Raw genomic sequence first — 22,105 nt, 5'->3', positions numbered from 1 at the left:
AAGATTTTTTCTGATTCATTGATGTGGGCATCGAAATCTCTCGAGCAGTTTCTCTCCATTTCAAAAATAAAATTTCCCTTCCTGGTATCACATCACATTTGCCCACTTTTAACTCTGTGTGGCACCTCACTGCACATTCACTTAGCATGTCCATACCTATTTTTTGATTTTCATGCATGGACTTTCAGAGTTTGCTTCATGAAATTTCTCTTTGATACACTTGATACTTGATTATGTCATTAATTTAAGTCAATAATATGGTTTATAAATGGATGATTATCATAGATTGATCTTGTGACACCAAAATGTTCCTTGAATATCACATCATCAATCCTATATCCATGAAAATACCTGATATCCAAATTCATGAATTGAAGTATAATAGCCTCTGAAGTGGCATCACATTAAATGGCTTCTGCAAATGAGTGAGGCATCCACTGGTTCCACTTCCATCTAACGTACAGGTGATGTCAAAAAATGAACTCCAATTGTTTAATTTTCTTCCATAAATCATCCTCATTTAACTTGGTGATTGGATTTATTAAATCAACATTTTTTTCATGATGATTTCCACTGTTTCTCTACCATAAAATTTAAAGCCTCTCATTCCCTGTTTTCCCTTCTGTGGTGAAAAGTACACTGACTGGATGCATGAGAGCCTGGTATGGAAACACCAATGGCATTGAAGGAAAAGCCTACAAAATGTAGTGGATATGGCCCAGTCCATCACAGGCAAAGCTCGCAATGCCATTGAGCACATTATTGATGATCCAAGATGGCGGCGCAACGCAGCTTGCAGTGGCCACTCCGGAACTGATTATCTGTTATATGTGAAGTGGGGTGCCGTGCGCAATCATAATCGATGGGAAATGGACGTGGAAGCACGGAGAAACATCGGGAAATTCCAGGAAGACCTTCTTCGTTGCTGCTGCTGCTGCTGCTGTGAGGTCCGGGACTCTGCTGGGAAGAACAGGCCCCTCAGTCCTCGGGGTCGCGTTGCTGATGGCCGTTGGTGGGGGCGTCTTAATACACTTGGCAGAGGATGGTGCTCGGAGAAGCTGTGCCGGAGGGGATGGTCGTCGGCTCGGAGGTTCGACGGATTCAGGTCACTTTCGGTGTGTGCTGCGTCTGCGAGGCTGGGTTTGACGGAGCTTCCATTGTGTGCTGTGTCTGCGAGGCTGAGTCGGGTGGCGCCTTGGAAGCCCATAGTGGGGGTACTCCCTTCTACTGCCGGCGTGGGATGGCGAGTCTGTCGGGACCCTGGGGACTTGTGGAAACTGTGGTGATTTCTTTTGAACTTACAGTCCTTCAACATCTTGTACTATTTTTACTGTGCCCATAGTCTGTTTTTTTTTATCAATTATGCTATTGTTTGCACTGTTGTAACTATATGTTGTAATTATGTGGTTTTGTGCAGGTCTTGTCGCTTTAGTTTTTGGTCTTGTTTTTGTCTGGTGGATTTGGAGCTCCTTTCCAGGGAACGCGCTAGATGGTAGCGCAATATTAATACACAGCGGCATCTCTGGACTCTGGATTGGGGATTGTCAAACGTTACGTGGATTTTCTGGTGTAGTCTGTTTTGTCATCTGCTTTTGTGATATCATTCTGGGGGAACGTTGTCTCATTTTTTAACTGCATTGCATTTGTGGTTTCTAAATGACAATAATCTGAATCTGAATCTACCCTGAGAGCCCTGTCACAGGAAAGCAACGTCCATCATCAGGGACTGCCACTATCCAGGAAGAGGGTACAGGAGCCTCAGACCTACACTACCAGGTTCAGAAACAGTTATTACCCCTCAGCCATCAGGCTCGTGAACCAGAGAGGATAGCTTCACTCAAGTTCACTCGTTCCATCACTGAACTGTTCCCATTACCTATGTATTCACTTTCAAGGACTTTTCATCTTGTGTTATTGTTTGTTTATTTATTATTATTTTTACTTTATTTTCTTTTTGTATTTGCACAGGTTGTTTTCTTTTATTGTTTATCCCGTTGGGAATGGTCTTTCATTGATTCTGTTGTGTTTCTTGTACTTACTGTGAGTGGCCACAAGAAAATGAATCTCAGGGTTGGATATGGTGACATATATGTTCTTTGATAATAAATTTATGTTGAACTTTGCCTCCTTTCTTGAATGTTATGTTTGGTGCTTTCCAGATCCTTGGACTACTCAAGAATCTAGGAAATTTTGGTTATTCACAGCTGTTTCCTTGTAGAAGCCTCATTGACTCTGAGGATGTTGTGCAGTGGGTCAGAGGTTTTGCTGTTTTTGTTTTGTTCCTTCAGTTTATTAGGTCATTTCCTTAATTGACAATTACTTTGAGTATCCATTGTATGAACCCATTTGTTTTCTGTTGTGTCTGGAATACTTTTTGTGAAACTTCTCATATACCTTAGTCACTTCCTTAGTCTACATCAGAGTTCCTTCTATCTCTTGCCCTGCCAACCATGTTTTCTGTTTTTTTTTGAAGTTCCTAAAGTATGTTTTCATACTGTTATTTACTCATATTAATTACTTTCTTTTGTCAACCTTTAACTCCAACTCTGGTTCATTTATTTATCACATGTACATTGAAACATACAGTGAAATGTGTGTGCATCAACAACAAACACAACCAAAGGATATGCTGGAAGCAGGCCACAAGTGTTACCACATATTTTGCAATGGCCACTATGTTCAGATGAACAACACAGCAGCAAAGCAAATCCCCTCCCAGCAAGCACCAGGTCATTTTAAAAATCCTTGTAATCCTCTGGTTGTTGTTTTTATTCTGTAGTGTGGGTGGATCAATAATCCAGTGGCACCTTCAGTAGCATTATTTTAGGAACAAATCAAATCAAGTCAAGTTTAATTATCATTCAAACATACATAGATACGGCTGAACAAGACAATAAACAAACAAACAAATGTAGTCCAAACTACTGTACCTTGTCTCCAGGTTATGGCAGGTTTCCATTCCTATAAACTATTTGTAACCTGAACAGTTTACAAAACAGAAATCTGTCCTTGAATCAAGTTCTCAAATGGCAGCATATATATTTGCAGCACTGGCAAATCTATCCAATCAATCTCTCAATCTTCTGTTCGTACATCTGCACTGTGCATAAATCGGGGGTTCGTAATCTGGGGTGGTCATATACTTCAGGTTTATCAATGTATATATTTTGCCATGGTGAAGGAATGTTGGAAATATCATTGTATTGAGTGTGCAATATCAGATGCACTTTTTTTAAAGACACCTTGGTTGCTTCCTATCACAGTAGAAAATGTCACAGAATATTCATGTACATTGAGGGAACTATTAATTTATTATTTGATCTTTATTGGTTCTTTAGTTTTGTTTATAATCATTTATATTAAGAGCTCTGCGTGAAATTTAGTGCACTGTCAAATGCCACTTCCTTTAGGGGTAAGAATGAGATCCCCAACAGGTGAATGGACATGCATTGAGCACAAGCTCACACTTGAATGTTAAATATTAAGTAGGAATATATATTTCATTTAAATTGTGTTAATTTTTTTGTCATTTCAATTTAAATTTCAATGGTATGCTGTACTTTATCCAGGCTGGGAAACCTTTGATTGAAGACCTATTCACTGACTTGCGTGATGGAAGGCGACTTCTGGAACTTTTGGAGGGTCTTGTTGGCCATGATCTAGTAAGTTGGCAACCCAAGGTCTGAATTCTCTCTTTCTCAGCACTGGCTGCTATAGTGCTTTTCTGATAGATATTTCATGTTCAACTTACGTTTTTCTTGTGAATTTTGTGTATCTGATACTATGTGTCTGTGATGCTGTTACAAGTTTCACATTGTTAGTCAGCTTGACTTTGACTTTAGATGTATGTTCGTCCCTCCTGATTTTTCAACTGGTTGACAAATGCCCTTTGTAATAGTATCACCATTCAAGTACTTAGTACAGTCCCACCAGTTGTAGTAAATTTAATTTCACTGAATGAGTATGTTATTTTGAATTTGAGCCTAGGGTTTTTTTTAAAATCTGGAAATATTTGATAGTATGTTCAATAAACCAGTTTGTGTTACAGGCTTCTGTATATCCTGTATGCTACAAATAGTGAAGAACATCTTTCACTGTTTAACTTTTGCATAAAGGCAATATAATTTTTCAATGAAAATAATCTTCAAAGAGCTCCTCACAAACAAGAGAGAATATGTAGATGTTGGAAATCCAAACAACAGACATAAAATGCCAGAGGAACTCAACAGGCCAGGCAGCATCTATGGAAAAAAGTACAGTTGATGTTTCAGGCCAAGATCCTTTAGCAGGACTGGTGAAAAAAAAGAAGAGAAGTAGATTTAAAAGGTGTGGGGAGGGGAGAGAGAATCACAAGGTGATAGGTGAAATCGGGAGGGGGAGGGATGAAGTAAGTAGCTGGGAAGTTGATTGGTGAAAGAGATGCAGAGCTGGAGAAGGGGGAGCCTGATGGGTGGAGATAGAAAACATTGGAAGAAAGAAAAGGAGGGAGGAGCACGAGAGGGAGGCGATGAGCAGGCAAGGAGGTAAAGTGAGAGAAGCAAAAGGAGATGGGGTCTGGTGAAGGAGGGGGTGGAGGGGCCATGGGCCACTACTGGAAGTTTAAGAAATCAACCTTCATGCCATCAGGTTGGAGGCTACCCAGACGTGTTGTTCCTCCAACCTGAGTGTGGCCTCATCACGACAGTAGAGGAGGCCATTGATTGACATATCAGAATGAGAATGGGAAGTGGAATTAAACTGGACGACCACTGGGTGCTCCCACTTCTGGCAGATAGTGTAGGTGCTCGGCGAAACGGTCTCCCAATCTACATCGAGTCTCACTCATATACAGGAGGCCACACTGGTCACAGTTTATGACCCCAGCAGATTCACAGGTGAAGTGTTGCCTCACCTGGAAGGACTATTAGGGGCCCTGAATGGTAGTGAGGGAGGAGGTTTAGGAGCAGATGTAGCATTTGTTCCACTTGTAAGGATAAGTGCCAGGAGGGAGATCAATGGGGAGGGACAAATGGACAAGGGAGTCACGTAGGGAGCAATGCCTGCGGAAAGCAGACAGTTGGGGGGGGTGGAGGGAAAGATGTGTTTGGTGGAGGGATCTCGTTAGAGATGACACCAATCAATTTCCCAGCTTTTTACTTCATCCCTCCCCCTCCTGGTTTCACCTATCACCTTGTGTTTCTCTCTCCCCTCCTCCCCACCTTTTAAATCTACTCCTCATCTTTTGTTCTCCAGTCCTGCTGAAAGGTCTCGGCCAAAAATATTGACTGTATTTTTTTCCATAGGTTCTGCCTGGCCTGCTGAATTCCTCCAGCAGTTAGTGTGTGTTGCTTCAAAAAGCTCCTAATTGGTCCCATAAACACTTGAACACTTTTTTTAAAAGTTTTAATTCTTTGGGAAGAAAGGCTTAACTGTCATTCGATGTGCACGATACCAGCACAATGACGCTATGCATTATGTGTGGTTTAAAACTCCCAAGATTTTTGAAATTAATTACGTTGACAGATTGTGAGAATGCAGTAAATGGAGTGCCAATTCCTGCATGTCTGTTTCCCTTCAGGCATCACTAATAAACATGACTGTGTCAAGCCATACTTATCAGCTTTAGTTGGACTGATCATGAAGGAAGAAGTGATGAAGAGAAAATGGATAATAAATGTGTTAGGAATTTTAATGCAGATTTGGTAAATGTTAGTGTTAAAATATTTATCGCATTTTGCTGTCTTGTCCACTTTTTCAATAGAATGCTGTGACCCATTTAAATGTGAGGGTTAGGGAGCTCATGCATGTTCTTATTAATCAATATGGTCTGCAAATATTTAGTCTTTCCAGAGTGATTTGTTCTCATTTCTTAGCAAGAAGTCTGCTTACAAATTATGTCAGCCAAGTTTACCCAGTATCAGAATAAAACCATTGTCAATTCAGTGATAAATGACTTGGTAAACAACTTAGAATCAAAATGTAAATTTTGTTTTAAAGATGGATTTCCATCTTTATGTAATAAATATCATGCATCACACTAGGAAAAGCCTGCAGTGTTTACATGCATCTTAGCTTTGTCAAAATGACTGCAATCATTGTGGCTTTTATTTCAGTTCATGCCAAGATGAGGGTAAGTAGTGCAAGGTGGGATTGCAGTTTTAGTCCCCTTCGTCTTGCATCTCTCACTACAATTTTCCTGCACAGTTTTGCATGGTATTTGAGTGAGAGCCATGCTCAGTCCTAGTCATTGCACTGCTGAAGTGAAATGTATTTACTGATCTTGAGCAGGAACCTCTGACCTCAGCTTAGTAGATGCTGAACTGTTGTTATGACACTCACTAATTTTTTGGGGAGATAAATATTTTCGGAACACTGCAGGTTTGCATATGAAATACAGTCCTATTTGGGTATCTTCACCAGAAAAACAGCTATTCAAGGAAGTGGTTGACCACCACTTGCCGAGGGCTCTAAACACTGACCTTGCACTGACCAGCACATCCCATAAATAAAGGCTGCGTGACGAAGATAATATGATGGCCAAAAATAAAACTATGAAATTTTTTTGTTTATTTAGACATTGAAAATGACATAGCTTTTTTTTAAAACTATTTGTTATTTATTCTGGGGTAAAGCCTCTACAGAGATTCTCGAAATCATTTGGCATAACTTGGTTGGAAATCTTTATAGGAGCAGTGTAAATTGCTGTGGTGATTGCAGGCGTCTAGCCTTCACGTCAAATCATGAGTGACAAGAATTCATAAGTTATTGTGAAATCTTGGAGGCGTCACACTTGCTTTGTCCTTAACTTGCAGCACTTGGTGCTGAAGGCCGTTTAAATCACTCAGGTTGTTCTCAAGTCACTTGTGCTTACAGGCTTATGTCGATCAATTCCCTGAATCTTGTTGCCAGAATGCCTTTTATTTCCTTGGCTACAGCAGATTAAGGTGAGGAGTTGAGGATAGCACTAAACCATAGCTTGGTGATGGATACAAATCTATTTTTTAAAAATGAAAGTACATTATTCATCCTTGCCTAATTTATTATTCTAGGCAAAAGAAAAGGGATCTACAAGGGTTCATGCTCTGAACAATGTCAACCGAGCATTACAGATTTTGCAGAAGAACAATGTAAGTGATTGTGTGATTCTGTGTGAACAGCCAGACCGTCTGATAATCGGGTTGAAAAGCACAGGGATTTAAAGCTGCAGGAAAGCATTGCAGACAAGGATTCCAGTTGAAAGGTCAAGTTTAGTTAATATGGATCACTGTACTGATTTCTGGTTTATGTTGAAAGAATAATGGCAATATGTTTCCTGTTTTTATTAGGATAAACTTGCAGTATTTTGCAGTACATTTTCTCACCCCTAATCTCTTTTTTGACTGTGGCTGAGAAATCTGGTCCCAGAGCTGTTTTCCAGCTTGCCTTGGGTATGACTTTGTGTCAGTTTGATTGTCCCCTTAGTTATAAAGGGAAGAGTGGGGAGAGTCAGCAGAGAATGGAAACAGATCCTTTGGCAGAGCAGAACTACAATATCCATCAAGCAACCATTTACTCTGATCCCTTTCTATTCTGTCCGCATTCCCATCAACTCTCACAGATTCAGCAACTCAGTTGTACACTAGAGGCATCCTTGTAGTCAAATAACTAACAAAACTGCCTGTCTGTGCGCTGCGGGGGAAAACTTGAGCACTTGGAGCGAAGCCACGTGGGAACTCCCACAGCCAACATGAGAGGTTGGGTCTCACTGAAGCTGTGAGACAGCAGCTCTTGCAGAAAATGTGTTCCCAGCCCACCATGACATGGCAAGAATTGGGATCATGTCACGTGGGAGGGCTAAAGCTATGGAGGTAATTTTACTCTCCTTGACAGATCTGTTTACATTAAGTTTGAGGGTTGGGCGTTGAAAGTGGTTGTGCAGTTTGCACTGGCCCTGGAGCTCAGCTCCACACAATTTCCACTGGATGCAAGAATGTGTAAAAGCTGGGGCTGGGTGACACTACGCTGACTTGGTTTCATAACTCACCTGCCAGATGTTGCTTGCCATCTGTGAACAATGAACAGCAATTGCCACTCAGCCGTAGATCTACAGAATGGTCTTAGTCTCAGGATATCCTTGCTTTCTTGCCCACTAATGTGTGCTCAGTATTGTAATGTAAGAAATGTGACTGTCTGTTCTGCACTGCAAGTCTCCACAGACATCATTGTGATGCTGGTCAGATAATTTGGCGTTGATTGAGAGATATCAATGGCAAAGGGATCCTGCATGACTCACTGGCACTTTAAAGTCAGTAACATGGCATTTTGTGTCAGGCATGGAGGAGATATAGCATTAATTTGAATATCTCACCTGAAAGACAGCAGTGCCCACTTCTCAGTACATTACTTGGGATTGTTGACCGGTGCTTTTCATTTTAAGCAGGGTTTGAATCAACAACCTTCTAACTGATTGGCAAGAGCATAATTTCTGAGTTCTGTGTATGAGATGGATTAAGTAGAGCAGTGCCAGCAAGAGCAGGCTCAAATTAAAAATATAAACAGGTCCTGATGTCACATGAACCGAGATATAGATAAGAATGTTGTTTGCATGCTGTCTGGACAGTTCATGGCATACACATTGAGGTAGTAAACTGGAAAATAAAATGCAGAATATAGTGCTGCAGTTTCAGAGAAGTTGCAGTGCAGATTGACAAATTGAGTGCAAATGCCGTGACAGTGTAGACTGGGAGCTCAAATGTTTATCTACTTTGCATATGAGAGATCTGTCTAAGAGTCTGTAACAGTGATGTAGAAGCCGTCGTCAAGTCTGGTGGTACATACTCTCAAATATTTATATCTTGTACCCATTGGAAGAAGGATTCAGGGTTATGATCTTAAATGTGGGCTATCTCCATGCCTTTAGTAGATCCTGCTTGATCTGTTGAATTCCCCTGCCAGTTTGGTTTGTGCTCCAATTCCAGCAGGTGAAGCTTGCTTTATCTCCAGGAGTATGTGACAGCCTATCAGTGAGTTCTACCTTCAGCATTTCCTGCTATCTCCATGTGCTTCTGGTACTGTCTGTGCCCCCCCCCCCCAGCCCACCTTTCCCACAAGAGACAGTCTGTGAAGGGTACTCACCTGGTGCTGCATCTTGTCTGTATCAGAATTATTGTCAAGATCTTCAGCTCTGCTCTACCTGGCCACATCTTGAATGATATGTGTTTGGAAATGCTGGATCAAATGATAGGGGTTGTGAAGACATACATAAACCTGTGCTGTATAAGCAGCAGTCTGGCTGCCACCTCCACTGTTAATTAATTAATCTCATCCCATCGCGTGAAGGAAGTGTGCTAATTTTCTCTGCAAGAAAAAATGGAAGCAGTTGGCTAATTCCTTTGATAATGACGTCCAGTTTAAACCTTCTTGCTGTTGTGGAGATGAAGAAGAAGCAGGTGTAGCCCGGATGGAGATACAGTGTGCATCGTAAAACTGAAAACTAGTGCAGCAATATTCCTGCTGATGCATGAACAGTCGTAGGAAGGAGAGAAGGAAGTGCTTGCACAGAGTGGAGGTGGAGTTCTGCTGGATTGTGCTTGCAGGAATAAGAGTTATGGTGCGGGTGTTCTCGTTGCTCCTCTGGTGACATTTTTTTCTGAAATGTGGTCCAGTCCTTGTGTAAATGCTGTTCAAGAGGTTGGAGCAGTGGCCAGATCTCCACCTTGCAGATGACCATAGCAACAATCTGAAAGTGAGCCATGATAGCTCCTTTCCCTTCTCCCTTTGTCTCCCGTTAACCCATCTCCTTGCCTAATTTTATACCAGGAGACCAAACCACACTTTATGCCTCACAGTTTCATGGTGTACTGTCCTATTATTATGTTCTCAATGCATTAACTGCCAACTTTTATTTTCCCAAGGCATTATAATCTTAGAAAGTATTTCTGCTCTTTTTTTGGGTTTTATGGCATCTCTCTCTTACTCAAAGCAATTATGGAGTCACAGAAACAAAGCAATAAAATGCTTCTCATTATAATATTCAGCATTTTGTTCACTGCAACGATTGTACTGTTGCAAATGCCTGTTAGCATAAAGTAGATCTCATATTTTGCTGCTGAATCAGAATTTGGCTCTTTTCTTTTTGAAGGTCTGGTCAGATTGCACTAACAGAACTCTTGACTAGTCTCTTTATAAGGATGTTGTCAAGAAATTATTGTTAGTAACATTTCAACTTTGTTCACTTTAGGTGGATTTGGTAAATATCGGAGGAAGTGATATAGTGGATGGAAATCATAAACTTACCCTGGGTTTGATCTGGAGCATCATCCTCCACTGGCAGGTAAATACTGTTCATTGACTCACTTAATTTTGTAGGGTTAGTATGCCTTTCATGTGGATAGTTAGTGATAAATCACCAGAATAGAGAGTTGTGAATGTCATGTAACAGTAATTACCAATTTCTCCGGCTGCAGCACAAAGTCATTGCTTATTGCAGTTAAACAATGTAATATTATTATACCAGACTGGTTTATATTTGGTAATGTAATATTCTACAGCAGTGGTCAAATTAAAACTCCGCAGTTTATCTCCCTTTGCACAAGCATTAAGATGAATTTTTACAGTTTCCCTGAAGCTGCTCAAGATTAGTACCTTGTTTCTGACAGCCACCACCTCTTGCATTGTTGTGACTCCTGGAACAAGATTTAAAAGCACTGTATGCAGCAATGACACCAAATACTCCCTGGATGGGAGACTTGACTGCCTAGGAGCATTGCCACTGACCGTCCTGGTCTGGGGGATGTTGCTCTCTGGTTGGGTGTGTGACAGGCAGTAAGAAAACCAAGTTGAGGGAAAAAGCTTTGTGACCTCTGCTATTTCTCAGGCAGTCAGGACAGCATTGGTTGAAGTAACTATCATTGTGTCTTTGGAGAGACTAAATCCTGCCCTGACAGTAGTAATTCCACAATTAGCAATCAAAATTGTTCCATCTTTTTGTGAATAGTAAGCACTTAAGCTTCTAACATGGTGAGGATGCTTCATGAAAATGGCCATCCACATGGTTAAGGAACTCAGTGCATGTAAAAGACGATAAGGTGGAAGCATTTCAACCAGTAATGGATGAACCACAGCAGTCTCATCCTGAGATTGCTGTGATCAATGTTCAATGAAGGCCACTTCATGCAATATCACAAAATGGTTCATACATAAGATATAGTACAAGCTATATTACTCCCACTATGTCTGAAGATTTAATCCAGAACCAGCCACACTTCAAAGTAATATTCTTGTACAGCTGTCCTTTTAAATGGAAAATTACCTTGGGATATAATATCCACTAAAAGCACCACCTTTAGAAAGGCAAATATATAATTAGACATGAAATACTGGCCTTGTGAGATAGTGACCAGATTCTTTGAATAAGTTGGAGCGGTGAGCGTTGTATGGTTGAAAGAAATGTTGCGGTGTACTAAAGTGTACCATCACTCCTGTGGGATGAATTGCAAAAGAGCCCTTTCTGTTTCATAGCCTGCTAATTTTGTTTTTAAACAATAATGTCCTTTTAACAGCTAAAGAGGCCTTTGGAGTGGCTTTAAGGTGAGCTATTATATGGAATGGAATTGTGTCTTCTGTTGTAGTTTGCAGGGAGGGAGGGTTATTTGACTGCATGGAAACTTAATTTTGTCAAGGATAGTGCTTTTACATTAGATCCACCATTGTTCCAAATGACATGATCGCGTGCCCCTACTTTATTTTTATCCATTTGTTATGGTTTAATGGATATAATGCTCATCATATATCTGGGATACTTAGCAGCAGCTTTCATGTTACATGGCACAATTTATCAATATGGTTGAACTTCATATATTGATAGGCTGACTTGTTGAGGGGCAAGTGCAGTACCTGGGAAATATATGGATGAGCTCATCCAGTCTGCTAAGCTGTGCAGGAGTTTATTTTGGTTGGAATTGTCACTGGGAACAGGAACAAGTGCTGATTATAATTTCCTACTGGTTATAACTTTTGGCAGTATTTTTCCAAGATTGATTAGAAATTCTTGATTGGGGAAGATAATAAAAATCAGTCACTCTTATTACTGAGTACAATAAAACCTGTTCCTATCATTTTCAATACAAATATCACTGTCCTGATGCTTGAGTATTTCCCACTCACCCACCAGAAACAATCCCCTGTTGTAGATCTGGCATCAGTCATTGGCATCATGGTTGGTGCAGACATTGTGGGGCAAATAACCTGTTCCTCATGTGTATAACACAGTCAGAAAGGAGCAGGACGAGGTCATTTCACTCCTCTCACCTGTTCTGCCATTCATTATCATCACTCCTGATCTATGTATGCTGACCTCAACTCTCCTCTACCAGTTCCTCATAATTCATTGACCTTGCAAATATTTTTTCTTTCTCCACCTGCCATACGTCTAATGATCTGGCTTTCATCACCTTCTGGGGCAGGAATTTCCAGAGACGCACTATCCTCTGAGAGAAGACATTTCTGCACACTTCATTTTAATTCGTTGGGCTGTTTTGTGATTGTTGCATTGACGGCAACATCTCAACATCTACACTGTTGAGCTCATTTTGGATTTTATCTATTTGAATGAGGTCATCCCTCATCCTTCTCGACTCCAAGAAATACAGATCCAAATTGCTAAACTGCTTCTGATAGGGCAAACTGATCTCAGGGATTTGCCTGGAGATGCTCTTTTAGAAGTCCTCTGAAGCTGCTTTTAGATAATGGAACCAAAACTTTGTGCAGTGTTTCAGGTGTAGCCTCACCAGTGCTCTGTGTGACTGGAGCAATATCTCACAATGCTTAAATTTCATCACCTTTGCAAAATTTCATGATGAGGCCATTCTCAGGGTGAAGGAGCAACACCTCCTATTCCATCTTGGTAGCCTCCAACCTGATGGCATGAATATCGTTTTTCCTTCCAGTAATTTTTTTTCCTTCTCCCTTCTCTCTTTTCTTCCCCACTCTGACCTCTTCTCCTTACCTGCCTGTTATCTTCCCCCTGGTGCCCCTCTTCCCTTTCTCCCATGGTCCACTCTTGTCTCCTACCAGATTCCTCCCTGTCCAACCCTTTACCTTTCTCACCCACCTGGGTTCTCCTTTTATTTTCTAGCTAGTCCTCTTTCTTCTTTCCCCCAACTTTTTATTCTTGCAACTTCTCTCTCAGTTTCCAGTCCTGAAGAAGGTTCTCAGCCTGAAGCGCCGACCATTTATTCATTTCCATAGATGTAGCCTGCTGAGTTCTTCCAGCATTTTGTGTGTGTTTTACTGGTTTTCTAGCATCTGCCGAATCTATTGTGTTTACCTTTGCAATAAAGGCTGAAATGCCAACTGATTGTTTAATTGATGCCTGCCATCCTAATCTCCCTGCAAACTTATAGTTATTTATGCATTAGATCCTCTAGATTTCTCTGAATGTCACTCATTTGTAGCCTCTATCCATTTACATAATCTAGCTTTAGATTCCTTTTACTGCAGTATGTGACCTCATACTTGTCTAGAATCTTGCTAGAATTTTGTCCAGTTGCTCAATCTATCTTTATCCACAATATCTTCATCACAGCATGTCCTTCTATCTATTCTTATATCATTGGCAAACTTGGAAACCTGCATTTTGTTCCCTGCCCCAGGTCATCAATGTTTATAGTAGCAGTTGAGAGGCATGACTGCTTCCAAGAGTACTCCACTAGTTACAGCCCTTTGGTCTGAAAAGGACCTGCTTATACTAATTCTGTTTTCTGTGTGATGGTCAGTTTTTAAATCCATGCTAACTCGATTCTTTTGGTATCTTGGGTTTTTAACATGTGCACCAGTCTCTGATTGGTGTTTTGTTAAATGTCTTTTGGAAATTTAGACAAACAATATCAACAGTTTCCCCTCTTATCAAATCTCCTTGTCATATCTTGAGGGAATTTCAGCAAATTTGTCAAACATAGGTTTACCTTTCATAAAACCATGTAGACCAGGTTTGTTCATATTGAGCTTTCTTAAATGATTAGTTAGTTTCTCTTTGATTATTGTTGGTAGCTTCTTGCCAGCAACACAAATGAACCAGACCATAGTTCCCTGCTTTATATTGAATCAAGGAATAATGCTAGTTGTTTTCCACCCTTCTTGTACCCTGCCTGAATTTACCAAGTTCTAAAAATGTTCAGTCAATTTGTCTACTATCACTTCAATGGGTGCAAGCCATTGGGTCACAATGATCTATCTGCCTTTTTCCCCTTGAGTTTATAGAATACTTTTTCCCTTGTGATTGTGATTTCATTTTTACAAATTCCCATCTGTTAGTTCATTAGCCCATTTGTTATCTTGGGGGATATTTTCAGTGTCCTCCATGCTGAAAACTGATGCAAAAAAACAGATTTAACATCACGGCCATTTCTTTGTTTTCCATTATTAATTCAGCAATCTTGTTCTCAAGAGATCCTATGCTTCTCTCAGCTATCACTTTCCTATTTACATATTGTTTGTCTTCTCAAAATTATTCTGTCCTTTCTGAAAAGATTTAGATTTTTTTGCTACTGATGCTAAAATCTTTCCAGATCTTGTTGCTTTGATGCCTTACTTTGCAATTTAACTTGATATTTGACCTCCTTTGTTACCTCCTCTTTTGCATTGAATACCTCTTTTTAAAAGACATGTACATAGACCGGAAATCTTCAGAGGGATGTGAGCCAAACACAGACAAATCAGATAGGCAACTTGGTTGGCATGGCTCAGTTCGTCCAAAGGTCTTGTCTACATGCTGCATAATTCTATGAAGCTAATTGGGATAAATTCCTCCTGAGTATGACAAACCATCTGTTAAAATATCTGCGGCTGTTCATCATCTGACTTCCCTCAGTTTATTTCCCACAGCTGTACCTTCATACCATTATAATTGGCCCATTTAAATTTAAGGTAGTAGTTATGATCCTGTGGTGTTCTGCCTCAAGCTGCAGTCAGAATTCTATCGTACTCTGGGGCATGGTAAACACTCCAACGTGCCAACTGTGCCAGAAGAGGGGCACTTTGGAGCATATCCTCAGTTGCTGCCGGAAGGCATTGGGGGAAGAGACCATGACCCAAGTCCCAAAGTCTATGGCGGACGCAATCAGAACAGCGATTTAAGACAGCAAAAATCAGCACGCTCCCAAACAGACCATCACCTTTATTAGAGCGGAGGAGAAGGCTCGACATCAGCCTAGCTCCTTGGGAGGGCTTCTTGCCACTGCACGAGACTGGCAGCTCCGAGCCAACCTAGGGAGGCAGCTCCAGTTCCCAGAGATCATCGCAGTGATTCTGCTCCGCCCAGACATGGTCTACAAAGCAAGTGGTCCTGTTTGAACTTAACTGTCCCCTGGGAAGATCGGTTTGAAGAGGCCAATGAGCGCAAGAGGGCTAAATACACAGATCTTGTTGCAGAATGCTGGTGCGATGGCTGGAGAGCTCACTGTGAGCCAGTCGAAGTGGGTGCGATGGCTGGAGAGCTCACTGTGAGCCAGTCGAAGTGGGTGCGATGGCTGGAGAGCTCACTGTGAGCCAGTCGAAGTGGGTGCGATGGCTGGAGAGCTCACTGTGAGCCAGTCGAAGTTGGGAGCAATGGCTGGAGAGCTTGCTGTGAGCCAGTCGAAGTGGGTACGATGGCTGGAGAGCTCGCTGTGAGCCAGTCGAAGTGGGTGCGATGGCTGGGGAGCTCGCTGTGAGCCAGTCGAAGTGGGTGCGATGGCTGGAGAGCTCGCTGTGAGCCTGTCGAAGTGGGTGCGATGGCTGGAGAGCTCACTGTGAGCCAGTCGAAGTGGGTGCGATGGCTGGAGAGCTTGCTGTGAGCCTGTCGAAGTGGGTGCGATGGCTGGAGAGCTCGCTGTGAGCCAGTCGAAGTGGGTGCAATGGCTGGAGAGCTCGCTGTGAGCCAGTCGAAGTGGGTGCGATGGCTGGAGAGCTCACTGTGAGCCAGTCGAAGTGGGTGCGATGGCTGGAGAGCTCGCTGTGAGCCAGTCGAAGTTGGGAGCAATGGCTGGAGAGCTCGCTGTGAGCCAGTCGAAGCTGGGTGCGATGGCTGGAGAGCTCGCTGTGAGACAGTCGAAGTGGGTGCGATGGCTGGAGAGCTCGCTGTGAGCCAGTCGAAGTGGGTGCGATGGCTGGAGAGCTCGCTGTGAGCCAGTCGAAGCTGGGTGCGATGGCTGGAGAGCTCACTGTGAGCCAGTCGAAGTTGGGAGCAATGGCTGGAGAGCTCGCTGTGAGCCAGTCGAAGCTGGGTGCAATGGCTGGAGAGCTCGCTGTGAGCCAGTCAAAGTGGGTGCGATGGCTGGAGAGCTCGCTGTGAGCCAGTCGAAGTGGGTGCGATGGCTGGAGAGCTCGCTGTGAGCCAGTCGAAGTGGGTGCGATGGCTGGGGAGCTCACTGGGAGACAGTCGAAGTGGGTGCGATGGTTGGGGAGCTCGCTGTGAGCCAGTCGAAGTGGGTGCGATGGCTGGGGAGCTCACTGTGAGCCAGTCGAAGTGGGTGCGATGGCTGGAGAGCTCACTGTGAGCCAGTCGAAGCTGGGTGCCGGAGCTTTGCTGGCCATTCATTACAGCCGACTCTTAAACTCCTTGGAGTAAAAGGACAGCAGTGCAGAAGAGCCACCAAGAACATACTGGAGGCTGCTGAAAAGGCCTCACTGTGGCTGTGGTTCTCCCGGAGGGGTGGATCCGTGGATTAGTGTGCCACTTGGACACAAGTCGAGTGGCTGATCACCCGGGCTGGGTCGCCCGGGCGAGGGCGTCTGATGATTAAACACCCAAAACATCCTACGACCCCGGGTTCATCACTGAAGACGTATCCACGTAGCACCAGAAGCTGTATTCTACAACTAGTGTCACACCCTCTGAGATGTTTAAACAAAAGATTCCTCATCAATTATTAATTACAATCTGATCTAACATAACCCTAAGATCATGACTCGGCTCCTTGATTATCAAGGCTACTGCACCTCCTTTCCCTTTAGGCCTGTATGTTTGGAACATGCACTAATGTGACCCTTGCTCCAGTTGCCGTGCAGCCAACAGTTATTAGATCATACTTGTATGTTTTATTTGTACTGTTAACTCATCTATAGGAACATAGAAAGATTCTGTACTGGACAGGCCATTTGACCACGATTTCCTGCTGATAATAGTGCCAATTTATGCTAAATGTCTTCCTCCTGTTCATAATCCATTCCCTTCATATTCATCCGTCTATCTAAAATCCTCCGAAACGCCACCAAACTGTGCGCATCCGCTACTACCCTGGTAACCTATTCCAGGAACCTATCACCCTCTGTGTGTATAAAAAAACAAACCAACTTACCACTCTTAATATTAAAAGCATGCTCTCTGGTGTACACTGGGGTAAGGATTCTGACTGTCTACACTACCTGCAGTAAATTAATTTAATATTGTCAAATGCACTGAGGTACAATGAAAGGTTTCTTTTGCATACCGTTCATACAGATAATTTCATTACAACACTGCATCGAGGTAGTACAGGATAAAACAATAACAGTGTGCAGAATAGACTGCTGCAGTTATAAAGAAATTGCAGGGCAGATAGGCAATAAGGTGCAAGGTCATTATGCGGTAGATTGTGAGGTTTAGAGTTCACTGTATCATACTAGAGAGCTGTTCAATAGTTTTATAACCGTGGGCCTGAAGCTGTCCTTGAGATTGGTGATCTATGCTTTTAGGGAAATGAGAGAATGTCCAAGGTGGGTAGAGTCTTTCATTATGTTGGGTGCTTTACCCAGACAGTGTAAAAACGTCTATGGCGGGGAGGCTGATTTCTGTGATGTGTTGAGCTGTGTCCACAACTCTCTGCAATTTTTAAGCAGTCGTAGGCAGAGCAGTCATTGGGCGAAAACATGATGCATCTGGTTAGGATACATTGAATTTAATTGACTTTATTACTTACTTCCTTCACATACATGAGGAGTAAAAATCTTTACGTTATGTCTCTGTCTAAATACAATGTGCAATTTATAGTATTTTATAATAATTAGTACATACAACAGGACAGTCACTATAACATAAAAATACAATTGTATCAACGTGAATTAATCAGTCTGATGGCCTGGTTAAAGAAGCTACACAAGGCAGGGTGAAGGCCGAGGTCTCTGAGCTTCCTGTTGAGCCTGGATGGAATTATGGTGTTGAATGCTGAACTGTAGTCCAAGAACTGAACTGTTACCTTGGTCTTTTTAGGTACAGAGACAATGATGGATGTTTTGAAGCAGGAGGGCACTCTACACTGGGAGAGGGAGAGATTAAAAATGTCTGTAAACACACCTGCCAGTTGTGCTGTGCACACCCTGAGTACTCGGCCTGGGATGCCGTCTGGTCCCACAGCCTTGCGACTGTCCACTTGTTGGAAACACCTGCGTACTTCAGCCTCAGAGATGTGCAGGTCACTTTGGGGGCTCAGTGTTGGTGATATCGAACCAAGTGTAAAAAAACATTTAGCTCATCTGTGAGAGAGGCAGGGATGTTGTAAACACCACAGCATTTAGCTTTGTAGTCTGCGACCCATTGTTTTAACAATGGCCACCTCTTGTTTCAGCTTCTGCCTGTATATCGGCAGAAGCAAGATGAAGGAGTGATCTGATTTTCCAGATGGCGGGTGGAGGAATACTTTGTAAGCATTGTGGAAGGGAGAGTAGCAGTGGTTGAGTATGCTATCTCCACGTGTGCTTACCTGGATATGTTGACAAAACTTCAGAGAGATTTTAGATAGTGACGCTCTATTAAAGTCACTGGTGACGATGAAGGCAGCCTCCGGGTGTACAGTCTCCAGGCTGCTGATGGTCTCGTACAGTTCCTTGAGAGCAAGGTCGGTACCAGCCTGCGGTGGAATATACATGGTTGTGATAACAACAGCTGTCAACTCCCTAGGCAGCAGGAATGGTGCATCCATTAAAAATTGCTGAGGGTCCAAGGAGATGAGCCAAATTTCTTTAAGAGGAATCAGAGGATCTAGTAAGCTCTTGTGGATGCATTATCATCATGGTTGGGTCAGCACAGGCTACTGGTGATGTTTGCTCCCAGGAACTCTAAGGTCTTAAACTCTTGACCTCAGCACTGTTGATATAAGCAGAAGCGTGTGCACCACCCCACTGCCTGCAGTCAATGACCAACTCATTTATTTTGCTGATACTGAGGGAAATATTGTTGTCAGGACACCATGTCACCAGGTTCCATCTACTTACTTTACTCCAACTCATTGTTATTTGAGATGAAGCCCACCACAGTGGTATCATCTGCAAACGAGTAGATCAAGTTAGAGCAAAATTGGACCATGCAGCCATGAGTGTACCGGAATAGAGTAGGGTGCAGAGGTCGCAGCCTTGTGGGGCATCAGTGTTGACGATAATCAGAGTGAAGGTGTTTGTACTTATTGTGGTCTGTTGGTCAGGACGTTGACGATTCAGTTGCAAAGAGAGGTGTTGAGTCCCAGGTCTAAGAGTTTGGTTTGAATTACAGTTTTGAAAATGGAGCTGTTGTCAATAAACAATGGTCTGATGTAGGTGTCTTTACCGTTCAGATACTCTAGAGATTAGTGTCGGGCCAGGGAAGCTTGTTTCAACGGAAGGTGAATTGCAAGATAGTTTAGGAGTCTAGAGTTACTGAGTGCCATGACAAGCCTCTCAAAGCACATTACAATGATGGATGTCAAAGCTACCTGGTGGCACATTTCCTTGGCTCTCATAATTTCAAAAATGTCTATCAGGACACCCCTCAACTTCTGACACTCTAGGGAAAACAGCTCAAGTTTGTCTTATCTTTCCTTACTGCTTATGCCCTCTAAGGCAGATAGCATCTTGCTAAAGCTCTTCTGAACCTTCTTCACAGTCTCCATACCTTTTCTATAATGGGACAACAGACTACTCAAAATGCACAAGTGTAGCCTTACTGAAGTTTTATATGGCTATACAAAGTTTTATAAAGCTGTATTTTGCTACAAATGCTGCATAAATTCTGATAAGTTTTCTTTCTACTTCATACTTCTATTTGCATTTGTTGCTGCAGTCTGTCACACTTCGCCAATTCCCCCCCCCCCCCCCCCGCCCCACCAACCATCATCAGATGATGGTTGGGATATGAAAATTGAAGAAAGGGTGCTTCATTTGCACAGATACTTTGTGAGCTGTCTTGGGAAGGATCATGTTAAATCTGCCACATCATTCAACAGGGAATGTGGTACTCACCTATAAGATAGGTAATGCAGAATGGCATTGGGCTTTAACAGTTAAATTAAAAGAAGTTTTATAAACTTGGTTTGTATTGTTTGGAATTTTTAATATTGAGTAATGTTTGAAGTTAGACATTGAAATTGATAGAGGCCATACACCAAAAATCAATTTCCTGTACTGAAAAGGGTGAGCAGCAAATAAACTACCACCAGAGCATCTCGGATTCAATTCAGATGAACAATTCATCTCAGAAATGGTGGTGGGAATCTGAAGCTGTTTTCTCTGAAGGCTTGAAGAAGTTGGGTTACTTGACAATTTCAAGACTGAGATGGGAAGGTTTCAAGGATTGTGGAACAATGGAAAGTAAATAGAACTACAACCATGTCAGCCTTTCTATAGAACCAAGAAAAGTACAGGCCCTTTGGCTCATGATGTTGTGCTGAACTTTTAGCTTGCTCCAGGATCAACCAAATACTGCCCTCCCGCATAACCCTCCATTTTTTTCTCATCCATGTATTTTCCTCTTATCACCTTAAAATGATGCTGTCCCATACTAGCCATTTATACCCTGGGAGAAAGATGCTAGCTATCCACTCAATGCCACTTATCATCTTGTACACCACTATTGGGTCACCTCTCATCCTCCTTTGCTCCAAAATGAAAAGCCCTAGCTTACTTAATCTATCCTCAGAAGAAATGCTCTCTTGTCAAGGCAGCATCCAGGTAAATCTCTTCCGCACCCTCTCGAAAACTTCCATATCCTCCTATAATGTGGCAATCAGAACTGAACACAATATTCCAAGTGTGATCTAATCAGGGTTTTATAGAGCTGCAACATTACCTTGTCACTCTTGAACTCAATCCCCCGACTATGAAGGCCAAAAGACCTTCTGAACAACTCTATCAACTTGTGTGGCAACTTTGAGGGATCTGTGGATGTGTACCTCAACATCCCTTTGTTCTTCCATGCTGCTAAATCCTGCCATTCACCCTTTACTCTGTCTTAAAGTTTGACTTTCCAAAGTGAATCACTTCACAGATTTTCGGATTGAACTCCATCTGCCACTTCTCAGCCCAGCTCTGCATCCTCTCATTGTTTTGTTGTAATGTATGACAAACTTCTGCGCTATCCACAACACCACCAACCTTTGTGGCATCTGCAAGCTTACTAATCCACCCTTCCGCTTTCTCTTCCAAGTCATTTATAAAAATCAGGAAGAGCAGGGATCCCAGAAAGATTCCTGTACAACACCATTCTACACATTTCATCTACCTTTACAATAATTGCTTCACCTCTGATCTAATTGTTCTGGTTCCCATCCCCTGCCAACTCAAGTTTAAACCCTCCCCAACAGCTCTAGCAAACCTACCTGCTTGGATATTAGCCTGCTCAAGTTCAGGTGTACCCTGTCCCTTTTGTCCAGACCTTACCATCCCCATTAGAGTCCCAGTGATCCACAAATCTGAAACCCTGCCCCTGGCACCAATTCATCAGCCACACATTTGTCTGCCATAATGTCCTATTCTTATACTCCCTGGCGTGTGGCACAGGCAGCAGTCTGGAGATTACTACCCTTGGGGTCCTGATTTTCAGCTTACTGCCTAATTCCTTTATCTGATGGAATAGGAGAGCAAGCCTCCAGGATAGGAATGATATATTCCTGTTCCTGTGTTCCCATTGATAACTTTGCGTGCTAACAGAATCTCTGGCAGCACATCAAGTCAGTCTCTGCTGGAGAGGAGATAACAATATTGTTTTTGCATTGAAAACAAAATTCATTTTTATATTTGTGAATTAATTTATTGGCTGTTTTAATTTGGTATGTCATCATGTCTTCACTAGGAAGGCTGATGATTTTCTGATGTAGAAGATGAATGATTAAAAAATCATGTAGCAAATAAAGATTTCAATTATTGATTTCTATCATATGTTGAA

The 22,105-nt window shown here is 42.4% G+C and overlaps 1 protein-coding gene across 9 annotated transcripts in view; it reads left to right on the top strand.

Moving 5' to 3' along the window:
- The window catches only part of dmd (dystrophin), a 1,932,045-nt gene that overhangs the window by 550,617 nt on the left and 1,359,323 nt on the right, over positions 1-22,105 (top strand). For all 9 annotated transcript variants that reach the window (XM_073045659.1, XM_073045653.1, XM_073045656.1 and 6 more), the window contains exons 3-5: positions 3,570-3,662; positions 7,029-7,106; positions 10,199-10,291. In XM_073045659.1, coding sequence (XP_072901760.1) covers positions 3,570-3,662; positions 7,029-7,106; positions 10,199-10,291 — 264 coding nt within the window. The remainder of the gene's footprint in view (positions 1-3,569; positions 3,663-7,028; positions 7,107-10,198; positions 10,292-22,105) is intronic.

Source organism: Hemitrygon akajei, chromosome 5, assembly GCF_048418815.1.
Source record: "Hemitrygon akajei chromosome 5, sHemAka1.3, whole genome shotgun sequence".
NCBI classification, from domain to species: Eukaryota; Metazoa; Chordata; class Chondrichthyes; order Myliobatiformes; family Dasyatidae; genus Hemitrygon; species Hemitrygon akajei.
The sequence above is the reverse complement of the archived record's forward strand: the minus strand, read 5'-3'. Positions and strand labels throughout refer to the sequence as shown.